The 13,275-nt window shown below is 40.1% G+C and overlaps 1 protein-coding gene across 1 annotated transcript in view; it reads right to left on the bottom strand.

The window, feature by feature from the left end:
* LOC109462422 (chondroitin sulfate proteoglycan 4-like) overlaps nucleotides 1-13,275 on the bottom strand; it is a 134,402-nt gene extending 121,127 nt beyond the window's left edge. Inside the window, 1 exon segment of the mRNA XM_019758973.1 lies at nucleotides 12,230-13,275. Coding sequence (XP_019614532.1) covers nucleotides 12,230-12,314 — 85 coding nt within the window. The 5' untranslated portion in view covers nucleotides 12,315-13,275.

Below are 13,275 nucleotides of genomic sequence, written 5' to 3'. Positions count from 1 at the left end.
AGAGTCGATTCCGCGTCACCGAGTGGGTTTTTTCTCCATGTTTCTAATACGTTTGAATTATTTAGAAGAAATGAATACCCTAGTAACAAAAGTTCTAAATTTTTCAAAAATTTGAAAATGAAAATTTGAATATATTTGAATTCATTTATATATTTCTGAAACATTTTGAAAGTGACTGTACAAAGATCTCTTTATTTAGAATAAATTTGAACAACCCATTTGTTTCTTTCACTATTCGAAATATTTAGAACTATTTCAAACAAATGAAAAATGGTAGATGTGGGTAATTGCCCCCATAAAAGTAGGTGCTAATCCTACTCTTCTGTATTCTTCTGTATATTTTTAGGTTTCACTGCTGGACACTGGTGGCTCTTTTGTTGTAAGGCATCAATGCCTGACACCCAGGCAGTCTACCCTGTACTTCACAGGGATGTGTGAATTACTTCCTTCCCATCCCACTGACCTATTTACAAAATGTTAGAAATAATTCGAAATAATGGTAAAAAATGGTAGAGTGCTGTTAGAAATATTTAGAAACTATTGGAAATGTCATATTCCACATCAGGAATATTTCAAACGTTTTAGAAAACCAGGGAATTATTTAGAATATTGACAAGATGTTCAAAATATTTACAAATTATGAAATTTCTTAGACAAACAATTACAAAGAATTCAAAACATTTCTAAATAATGACAATAACAACCCACTCGGTGACGCGGAATGGACTCTACTTCAAATTTATTCTAAAGAAAGAGATCTTTGTACAGTCACATTCAAAATGTTTCAGAAATATATAAATGAATTCAAATATATTCAAATTTTCATTTTCAAATTTTTGAAAAATTTAGAACTTTTGTTACTGGGGTATTCTTTTCTTCTAAATAATTCAAACGTATTAGAAACATGGAGAAAAAACCCACTCGGTGGCGCGGAATGGACTCTATATTGCTTTTTCAACTAGATACTTACTAGTGCAATGTAGATTTACTACAGCTCACATTTATAGCCAAACTCAATGAGTCACCCTTATTCTAGTCTTCTTGATAAGTGTGTTGGGTTCTTTTATGTGCAGAGGGTTTGGCACCTCAGACTCTCACCACTCTCATCGTACATCGGGCCAGTGGTTTTATGTTGATGTCACCATCTGAAATGACTGCAATCTAGATCTGGGATCAAACCCACCCCCACGGAATTTGACCCATACAGTGAACCAGCAAGATTGCGTTACCGATTGCACCTCAGGGACATGTCTACAAGCCACAAGTTTACCAAGATCAATCTTTCCTCAATTGAAGTTCTAGACATCTAGCATCAACATATACTTGTGACAAGTGAGATATGACTCATATATTATGAGAAAAGTTACAGAACTCAGAGTGCTTTCTACAGCACCATACAGCATCCAGTTCCCGTGGTTACAGAGGTCTGGTCCAGGTCATTGACCTAAAATTAATTCTGACATCACTCTTAACATCTGCCATTATTTAAACACCGTAAATCATACTTTCTTTTTTTGTATTTTTATGTTTGCAGGTTTTAGATATCAGTATACTGTAAATCACAATATTTTTTATGTTCGTGGTCTTCGTGGTCACTTCTGTGCCACAAATTTACCATGACCATGAACAAATAATCCGCCAACTTTCTTTTTGCTGCACCTGCCACCACTGCAAACTTATTTTTAGTTCCGCGAACATTGTCCATTTTTCTCAGACCCTCACATAAAGTGATTTACAGTAGGAGGTGTGTGGGATACAATTTCTGCCTGCTCAGCCCGAGATCCTACAACCTCTATGGATAATGCAACATTTGAGTCAGTGAGAAAATGGACAGCTGATACATTCTGCACTACTCTCACCAGGACCGATGGCACCCCATGTATAAAACATCCCTGATATACTTGCCCTGCGTTCATTGAATACCAATTATGGGCTGTCTAAAAATTGCCGGGCAATAATTGGTGCATTAATGGCCTACTCGCACGTTTATGTCCATGGTCTTACATGGTACATTCATCAATACCTTATTTACAAAGCTGAGGGTTAGATCTATCTCGTGAGTCACATTTTACCTAAAGCCTGACATTTGCTAGCAAATGCAGATGGTTTCATGCCACATCTTTCTAACAGTATTATCCTGAACACACACACACATATATATATATATATACACATCTGCAAGCCAAATTACATACACAACAGGTTTTGATTGAATGAATTTTTCATATTATTTAATTTACATTACAGACAGGGAAGAAATGCATTTCCTTTGTGTTTAACTCTTTAAAAATTGCAGTAAACTTTTTGCTTTCGTTTTCCAAGTTACCACACTCAAGTGGAATGGCGAGTGAAATCACTATATATGTCTTTTTAGTGTATGTGCATACTGCAAAATATCAGCCCTCACACAACGGGAGCTAAATCCACTGCAAACATGTTCAAAGAGGTATCCCTGTATGTTTGCTAAGATTCCAGGCTGTACATCATCATCATCACCATCATCAGCCTGTATTTACACCCGGGACCAAGCTATTGCAGATTACCCTCCATAAAGCCCTATTGAGCATTACTTTTTCTAACTTATGTGCACTATGATCGACTATTGTAAAACGGGCAAGAACTTGACTTTGGAGCATATTTAGCACAGTATATAGCACACTTTTCAATCTTATGTATAGTTCCCAATTAAAAGACCTGAAAATCAATACTTGCGCCTTTCTTTTCCACGAAACTATCTGAGATTGAAGACAGCAGACGGTGATAATGAGCTGATCTTGAATTCCGCACTCGACTTGTGACTTACTCTAAAGGGATGCAATTAACGCCCCAAGTAACAGGGAACAACCTCTGACGAGTGGAGTCAGAGCAAAGAGCTTTCCTGATCACTGAGTAGAAAGCTTCCTTGATCATTTCTGTAGCTCTGGAAAGCAGTGGAAGTCAGCCTTTTTATCTCTCCATCCTCCTGAAATGATGGTGCACTTCATTCCGACGTGCCTGCAGTGTCGGCACAGCTTTCTTCAAGTCCACGGAGCACAAGGACGTAGCCAAGGGCAAATTCAATACAGGGAGACATCCTCCTTATTTCCAGACTTTGAATAACTGTCGAGAGAATAGATGGAAGGAGCAATCTTCAAACATATGAGGTGGCAAGGTTGGAGACTTGTGTAGAGGGATTGATTCAATAGAAGGGCTCAACAGCTGTCAGAATGATAAATGTAGAGTTAAACTTGCAATAATTGGCAGGCAGACGTCCAACTTTCAGTGCCATTCAGTTTCGACCACAAGAAAACATGTATACATGCAAACGGACAGAAAATAGCTGTGACAGACTACCAAAATCAGCGGGGAGAAAGAAAATTCCATTTCCAGAGATTCCGACCAAATCAGAGCGGTCAGAACCTCTTTCAAGACGGTGACACCGCTTGGTCACCAATCCTGCACGCCTCTAATGCAGGGCACATGTGCAAAGTTCAATCAATATCACGGGCCAAGCACTGCCTTTGTCTCCCAGCTGACACGAAATTCTTCACCTGGAAGAGGTTCTATAAAGCATTGGTGTTCTGAATGGTTCAGTACAAGGGAGAAGTAATCCGATCGTGTGGCCTGTAATCAAACTTCTGACTAGATAAATTTCGTCAGTGCAGCCTGGATGCTAACCTGGTTAGTGCGTGTCCATAAAACATGACAAGTGCAACTTTTTACACACCACGTCAAGTTTCATTCATTGCTTTTGTTCTGCACTGTACGATGCACACAGAAATAAAAATATACTGCAAATACCCATGTGCATATATACTACCTACACGTGTAGTCACATAAATAAGTACTCATATGCTCTCACATATCCAGTCAAGCTGTTGTCTTTAAGTAACATTTCTTCGCTCTTCAATTGTCAAGAAAAAGCACATTGAACTATATATCTAGAAAGGTACATAATAATATTTACCTTCATTTGGTCTAGCCTAACAAACTACTGCACTGTTTATGCTCACTAAATCATAATATAATTGACCTGTCCCTCCAACTCTGTCCTGCTACATGATGTAACCCCTACAGGGTATCCATACAGCACCAGTTACCGTGGAGACAGATGTCTGGTCCAGGTCATTGACCTAATATGTTTGGAGAAGACGAAACAGAGCAAAATCAATACATTTTCCTTCTGCAAAGGTAAACATAACTACCTGTGCATGTTTTATCTTTCCAGACGTTTGAAGGTCTGTGAAAAAAATGGTAGTTTCCCTAAAAGCTTATCTGATACTACCAGCATCTTTTTTCAGGGCAGGCATATATTTTCCTCCACAGCCTTCCCCAACTGATAACAGATAGACTCTAGACCCCCAGCAAAGCCGTGGGACAGGAAGGGAGTGACTCTCTCTCATGACTGTGAATAGAATGGGTTTCTAACAATCAATATCCTCCCAGGCAAGGGGAAGAGCAGGAGAACCTACCATGGAGCTACTTAAATTTCCATCTGGATAAAGAGTTGTAAATCACTTTATAAACCTTTGATAACAGTGTTCCAGAGTGAGAATGGGCCAGGCTTCCATAGAACGATTTGAATGCGTCTCGCTTAAACCGTGTGCGCCACTTTTGAAAATTCGAATACGGGATTTGGACATTAGAATTGATTGCTCATTTTGTATTGAAAGGCATGTTTTCTTGGGTGGGTGTGACATAAATAAAATACAACAAGGTGTATTCCGCATCACCCTTGGTCCCAGCCCTCCTGCAGGTTGGATCGCAGTCGGGCTGGTACCTCGGGTGATACGGAATACCCTGTATTGTATTCTATATTTACTGTAATGGTATTACCGTCACTACTAGTTTTTTTTACTCTGCAGAAAACGGTTTGCAGTACGAGTTGAGGAGGTCATTCCAGTCCACAACTACCATGCAAAGTACTCTTCAGATTTCCTGATTGTTAACATTTACATTAACAGAACATCAGCAAAAAAAAGTTCACATTTCACAGTATCAAAATCAATGTTTCATGTACCTTAAAGTTCAAGTTCAGCACAATCAATAATTGCACACCATTCAAAGTAAGACAAATGACTTTATCATATCAAAATGAAACCATGAAAACTGCTACAATACAAATCATTACTCTATAAAAAAAAGTTAGACAATACTTGCGATTGATCTGTACCGTGAACGCGGTATCTGATGACGGCACTATTGTTATAACTACGGCACCATGAAGTATGCGTATAGAAGCTGCGATGTAGTATTGAGAAGTAACAGATGTAATATCACGGATGATCTTCCCTTTTGAGTTGCCGGTGAACAACTGCGTTCAGACGGCCCATCCTTTATCATCCTGGTGCGAAGCGGAGACTCTTGGCTGGGCGGATCCTCCATTAAGATGATACCACCATGACCATCCTTTCCACTCATAATCCATATATCACCCGGCCAGTGTCAATATCTCACTGTCAGAGCCACACTATAGGCATTACCCGGATATCCTCTACACTGATGCGACCATCTAGTGTAAGGCACCACAACTTTGAAAAATGTGGGTTGTGGCTCCAAGTGCTGATATGCAAAATCCTTTTTTTTTTTTGTCACGTTCAAAAGGAATCAGATATGGAATGAATGTCCATTTGGCACTGCATTCATTTATAGCATATACACTGTATATTTTCCATATCAGAGATATCTGCTTGGCTTAAAAGTGTTCAACGGTATTTCATGAGAGATTTGAATAAAAAAGGTACAAAAGACCCAAACATCCTCTTGTGGTGTATAATCTAATTAAGTTTGATCAATGTATTCTAACTTTCAACTTAACAAGCTCACCAGTCAATCCATTAAATAAGGTACAGTAGGTATAGAGATAACACATCAATCTTTTATACTCAAAGACGTCAGCATATGCTATATGTAAGTGTGAATTCTCATGTAACTGTGTCTATAAGTAGCTGAATCTGTAACTTTCATCTTGTCAATGAGCAAAGTTGGTCTAAAACTGTGATCCTCATTTATCAGGCCTTTTTAGATGGCCGTTGTCCACATTGATTGTTATACTCATCTACACTTCAAAGAAATTGTGTTAGGTGTTAGTCAAACACAAGCCTGAGATATCAAAACTAGAAGTTCCGCTGTAATACCATAACAAGCCGCAAGGGGGCTCAAAACCTAATAATTTCTTGGTCTTATCAATACCTACCCACCTACCAAGTTTCAAGTTTCATGGCAATCCACCCAACACTTCTTGATCAAGTTATCTTGCTAAACCACACACACACACACACACATACACACACACACACACACACAGACACACACAAACACAAACACACACACACACATGCTATAGAAAAGATAACCTTCTTGGCAAGGCAAAAAGTATCTTTTATTTTTAGACACCTTTTTCTAAGTTAATAGCAGCATGGAGTACTAAACTTGGAGGCCAGCAGTGAAGATGCCATCTGTTCTCTATCAGCCTGTTTGGTGCCTGAATGGATGAGTAAGCAAATTGCTGTCCCTTGAGTCATGAACCTGAGATCTCAAGATCAAAACACAGCATGGTACCCCCCTATAACAGTGATGACCTGATGACATGTGGAAGATCTTTGTGTTTTCTGTGTGAAGTTGTGAACTTTCCAAAACGCTCAAATACAGCACTCCTCCCTGACAATACCAGGGCTCTAGCCAGCACCCGTTTTTCTATCAATTGCAGGACCTTTGTGGAGTGTGACGGAAAAATTTTTAAACTGATCTGTCAACCTTGATGGACAAAATTGGCAAAAATCACTCACACTCATACATAAATATCTTAGGTAAAATTATAAAATCATCCAAAGGACCAATAACAACCTCTCTCAAAATGTGGGGAAAGTGCATTTTTATTTCAAGGCTTGAAATAAATAAACTTGAACTTGAACATCCCAAATTTGTCCCCAGACCCCCTAGATTGCAAGAACTCTCCCCCCAGGTCCGATCATGAACCCTGGGCTGACAGAAAAAAACTGTGAGCTGGCTAGAGCCCTGGACAACACCATCTGTGTTTTCTATTCCAACACAGGGGTCGTACATGTACATGTTATAAGGCAATTACAAGTGCAGCTTGTTCAACTTAATACATGTACTTGCAAATACTGTACTTGACCTTATCAAGTTACCAAATGACTTAATTGTTCACAGATATCTCAATTGACCAGGCTAATCACTTTTCTAACTGAATCAACAAATATACAACATAGTAATAAATTACCTGTTTAATACTTAAACTTCATCATCTTTCTTCCAAATAATCTTAAAATCTTACATCTCTAAGTTAGAGTCTAACAATTTTGCATTATCTGACAGATTGACAGATTTAATAAAAGTTTATTACAAATACATGCAAATGCCCGAGGGCTAATGCATTGCAGGTACTAACAATGTGCAAGAAAAAAAAATACAATGGTATGAGAGGCTACGTCTAACATTATACTACATTATACTAAATATGTGATACTAATTTTGCTGGGTTTGACTTCTGTTGAGGCAGTGGACACAGTGTACTATTAAAATGGCAAAACTATAGTGCAGAAAATGGAATCAATTTGCATTCATTCTTCAAATGTAACAAGAGTTAATATTTCTGCTAAACAGAACAACTATAGATCTTTACTACAGGTATTCACCTATTTATCATTGTCATTGGTGAGGAAGACCATTGAAGTGGCACCAACTTGTGCAACACTTCTTGGTTACCCTCCTTTTCAACAGAGGATGGTCACAGTCTGAGCACACCGAATACTCACTTCATTAATCTAACACAGGAATTCGGCTAAAAAAAATCAATCGCCTTTTGCCTGTGGTTAGACTTCAAACAGGATTTCTTGTTGACAAACCATGCATAAACCCCACGCCTGGTGATTTCCACCAGACACTTGTGTGCTCAGTTGAGGGAATTCCCTTGCCGTGCAATCAGTCACAGTACATAAACACTACATCTTGCTAACAGCTTTGGTAAACACTAGTGTTTACTCACTCTGTTGTCGCTGAGATAATCAACCCAGTGCCAGTGTACAGTGGTCATTTCACATGCACCCTTTCAGCAATTAGATGTGTACAATTTTGTAGTAACATTGTTCTTTCCTATTGTCATGGTGATATTCTGTAGACCATTCTAGTCTATTACAGCAGATTATCTGCTCTGTACATGAACATCAAACCAACTGAAATATTTTGACTTGGCAAATGGCAATTCCAGCTGTTTTGGTTCTTGATTGTAGCAAACCCCACTGAGATTTTTTCTGTGCATTGATCCTATGGAGCGAGTATGAGAGAGCCCTCAGAGTGGTATACAAATAGGATGCTACCTTGTAGCAATCACTCACTGGTTTGTTGTTAACCATATGTGATATGAATTGGCAACAGCTGCAGAAAAGATTATATAAATTACAAAATGTGCAGATATAATCATATTACCCTACATGTGCATATGGCTGATCACATCCAAGATTTGCCGACTATCGTATGGGGTGATTTGATTGGCAGCTTCCGATTTGCTGGAATTATCCAACACCAGAAGAATCATAAATCCAGGTATTGAATTTCTAAACAATATATGTATTGTAAATCAGCTTTGGATCCATCCTAGAATTTGATTTTCTTTTTACATATTACACTATGATCTATCCACAACACAAAACTCATAAAAACCAAGTCGCAATCACATATGTTTGATTTATCATGGCTGCAAACACACTGGAGAAAACATGACCTCCTAAGTTGAGGTAAGTAGTCCGTGACCAGACTGAACAGGTGTGTAGGCATTACCCAGTACAATACCATTTACTGTAAATCACTTTATGTTCGCCGTAGCAAAAGTTCGTGGTCTGAGAAAAATTGACATGTTCGTCAAACTATATGTTCGCGGTGGCGGCAGGTGCAGCAAAAAGACAATCGGTGAATTAATTGTTCACACTACTATATGCTCGCGGCACAGAATTGAAACTGTGAATATAAAAGTACCGCGAAAAAAAATCATGATTTACAGTACTACCAGTACTGTTTTACAAGGAGGCCAAAGGAGACATCCTGTAATCTCTAAGGGAATCCCAAAGTAAATAGATCACTGTTAAACAAACTGAGGTTTGGGTTGTAAGTACACAGTACAATTGGGGAAACTCAAACAACAGACCATGGCTGTACATGTATAATAGGGAGCAGCACAGGTAAGATACAGCGGTGAGTCTGCTTAGAATTATCAGTTATTCTGACCATGTTCCAAACTGCGTTCACAACATGGTACACTTCAACTAATCAATACTGACTGCTGATTGGCATAGGCTTCTGCTGACAGAAAATTAGATACCTTACAGTAGGTGGGTCCCTTACCTACAGGCAGTATCCTATACCCTGTATTATACACAAGCTGTCAATGAATATTTTTGTCAGCGCATCTACCTCAAGATAAACATACCTAACCCAGCACACTTCACCATCTTTAAACTTGGCAGAACACATGTCTACCTTAAATTAGATAAGGGTGAAGAAATTCTATACTGCTGTAGGAAGGGAACAGCGCTTTTCCAAATCACGACTTCCTGTCTCCCTGCAAGGAACATCTGGCGGGCCTAAAACGGTGAAGTAAATTTCCTTGAACCTCACAGCAAGACTTGGTGGAAAAGACAGCAAACACACTAACAAACAGGGGTATCCAGCTGACCAGTCGCAACTGATTGATTGATTATTCTCAAATCAGAGGTTTGGGTTAGGCGGGGAGGGGGTTAGAATGGAGGGGGCAGCCGTAAGAATCCCAACCATTCTAACCCCCCCTAGAATGAAACCTCTGCTTGGAGAATATTATTGATCACATTGATGACAACATTGAGGAAATCAATCTTGGAATATGACAGACAAAGGGAAAAAATCTTCCTTTACTAGTCATAGTATAATTATTAATATAATCAAATACAAATTTTGATTTGCATTCAAAACTATGTGCAGGAAAATGATATAGTTTTAGTATCGTTCTACATTACAAGGAAACAATACACAAAGAAATGTGGCAATGGAAATCAGTAATATTATTACAATAGTATTTAAGAAGAAAATCTAACCCAACACTCTTTAACACATGCAAACAACACTTTCCTCTGCAATGGCCACAAGACATTAGTCTCCCTATACTGTATACATATTTAACAACTGGCCTTTAGTCCCTACATTTCGTCATGTTCTGATAATGGTCTCTCAGATGGAGCACAAAAATTAACTGTACGGAACAAGCAACTCAGTTCCTAAATGTCCCGCAGATTTTTGACAAATGTAGGCGATGCTTGTGGGAAGGAAACTGTCATATGCAACAGGAAGCCATCGGAAGGATATTGTATTATCCCACCTGCATGTCAATGAGAAGAAAAGCACTTTCTCCTATCAAATGACATGTAAGATATTAAATTCTGTCCTGAACATGTACCGATCTGAGTCTATTGTGACATATCAAATCAGTAACAAATAAGCAGACAAGCCGAAACACTCCATAATTATATATAATAAATATAGCACAGCCCATTCCACAAAAAAAGGAGCAAGAAAACCTGTTTCACACTCTCCACAGTAGCCTCTACCAGGCTTGAGGGCACGGCTGGAATTATAGTAGAAATCGGCCCGAAATAGAGAGATAACACGCCGAGGGAGTTTAGCCATCCAGTTTACAGTTGTGGGCCGGCAAACTGTAAACTGGATGGCTAAACTCCCTCGGCGTGTTATCTCTCTATTTCGGGCCGATTTCTACTATAATTCCAGCCGTGCCCTCAAGCCTGGTAGAGGCTACTCCACAGTACATTGATCTGTGGTAAACACAGTAAATCGATCCACCTATGGCCTCACTTGATAGGTGGAATGTTGGAGATCAACACATTTTGTGGGAGGAGGAAATGTGGGACAGCAAGCAAAAAATCACTGGAATCAATCACAGAACTAGAAGGGCGTAGGATAATATTAAAGCACCATTCATAAAGGTCGGTGGGATCCATCTGGAGGGTTCAGACTTGGGTGAGGGGCGAGGAAAATTTGTGAGCTCTTGGCCGCGTTTCTTTACCCTGGGGCAGGGACTATCCAGTTTCACTTTCTGAGGCTGACAAGGATCAGCGCCAGACGGGACGCAGACTGCTCAGCTAACGGTCCCGAACCAGTACAAACACAACTCGCCTGTCATAACATGTACCGGGATCAGGGTATTCAACGACAACAAGATACTGCTTTACGGAGAAGATTTCAGAGGAATTCCTACTGAAAACGCTTGTTTTTTTACGACTTGGCCGTGCTTTCTTATGATAGATAAGGTTTGCTGTTTAGTAGCCCAAGACATCCTGTGAGCCTGTCTCCCTGCCAACTTCCAATCGGTGGCGGCCAAGAGCCACGGGAAGTGGTCAGACCTAACGTTATATTTTCTAATTTGCAGTTCGACATGTGGGCGGACAGTGGCGTGATGTTTTCCTCAAAAGTCACGCTCGCGCGAGGAGTAAAGGGTTCAGTTCCCACACGGGGCCGGTCACCTTAAAATCCCGCGGGGGTCCTTTTAACTCAACCCGGTTCCCGTGTGTTTGTACTCCCGCTTTTCTTTTCTCCCGACTAAATTACGCCGGGATGAAGGCAAACCAGACTGGGGATAAATGACCGACATTTGTAAAAGCTGTCGGTCTGAAGGACCCGCTAAATGCAGGCCTGTCTGCGTGCTCGAGAAAGATACTACGGATAGCTCAAGCTCGTTTGTCAGTGATCCGCGAAGTACCGGAGAACGCCCTTCATTCAGCTCGTGTTTACCCTATAATTGTAGCCGGCGACCCTAGTTTTGTTACTCCTCGACCTTCACGGCCAGTCTGCCAACTGTGTCTGCGATCCTCGCAGATTGTAAAACCAGCTGTAAATTAACCCCAGCACGAGGAACCGCAGACGATTTGCTGTTACTCCCGAGACTAAACTCGCCCTCCTCGCCTCACACACACCCCACACATCTTTCCAACGCCTCGTAACATAAACACACTTGCGCAAAAATAGACCCGATCGCTGCTCATAAAACAGCTTTATCCCAGGACGTGTGGATGAGACAATTGTATGACCTTGCTTTATCTGACAATTGAGGGCATGCACAGTAAAAATGGTCATGACTTGCTGTCAGGGCGCTATAGCCCGGGCTGTGGCCCTTCTCGGCAAACGTACTCCAGCTGCGGTACCTCCCACCCCACCGTGACCGAGACTCTCTCCCTCCACCCCGGCTTACCTGCCAAACTCTCCCCGCTAAGAAACGCCACCGCCACCGCCACAAACATCCAACAGGACGCGACAGCAGATCGCCCGGCCACCATGGTAGAAAATCCTCGGTCGCTTTTGTAGTAAATCCGCAGTTTTAGAGTAGGATCCTTGCCGTCAGAGCCGCACAGACTCCAGAAGAATTTTCGGAGATCGGCGCCATGCGTACTGTTGGGTCACGTGACGTAAAGTTTTCTTTTGGTAACTGACTACGCTCGTCACGTGACTACTTAAGGTAAACAGTTCTTCCCAACATTGGTGAAAACATCACTTCTTTGATCAAACAATTAACTTTTAGCTCCGCTTATAATTTATTATCTGAGGAACTGTCAAGATAAGTTGCACAGTACCAGAAAATTCCTGACATTCTCATTGATGAAATATGACAAAAAGTGATGAAATATGACAAAAAGAAGTTATAACTTTTTGAGTGGTCTTTTTGTAATGCATTTCTAAGGTTTGGCCATTTGAATGACATTCTGTGTTGTGTGGTACTTTTTACGGTTGTTTTACTTAAATCAATCATGATTATTGTTACCAATGATCGTTAACAATCACTCACCTACCAATTACACTCTACCAATCTGTCTTCCTCATATGAATAGCTTTTATACATCATACCTACATGATTTCATGAGGCACAGTACGATTTTAAAGATTAAACAGAAGCCTTATGTACCAATTTACTCAGAAATTGATTGAATAAGAGCAATCGCAAATCCATTTGATGATGATGCCTCATAATGGTCATATTTCCAGTAAAAGTATTGTACGGCTGATATGTATTTTAGAAACCAAGCCTTTTTATATCAAGTGTGTAAGAGGCCATGCAATGCTTTATGAGCTGTGTTTTATGATTCACCTTCAATAAACTATTCATCATCATCGTCATAATCTTCCTAGCACAACGATCAATAACACACAAGCTGCTGTGTAGACCAATGCACGGTCTCAAGGGAACGATGACAATTTTAACTCCCCTCTCTTTTATTTGGATTGAAATGTGATGACTCTTCC

This window comes from Branchiostoma belcheri, unplaced genomic scaffold (assembly GCF_001625305.1).
Source record: "Branchiostoma belcheri isolate BF01 breed outbred unplaced genomic scaffold, Haploidv18h27 scaffold116, whole genome shotgun sequence".
Classification (NCBI taxonomy): domain Eukaryota; kingdom Metazoa; phylum Chordata; class Leptocardii; order Amphioxiformes; family Branchiostomatidae; genus Branchiostoma; species Branchiostoma belcheri.
This window is presented reverse-complemented; position numbering and strand designations above follow the sequence as displayed.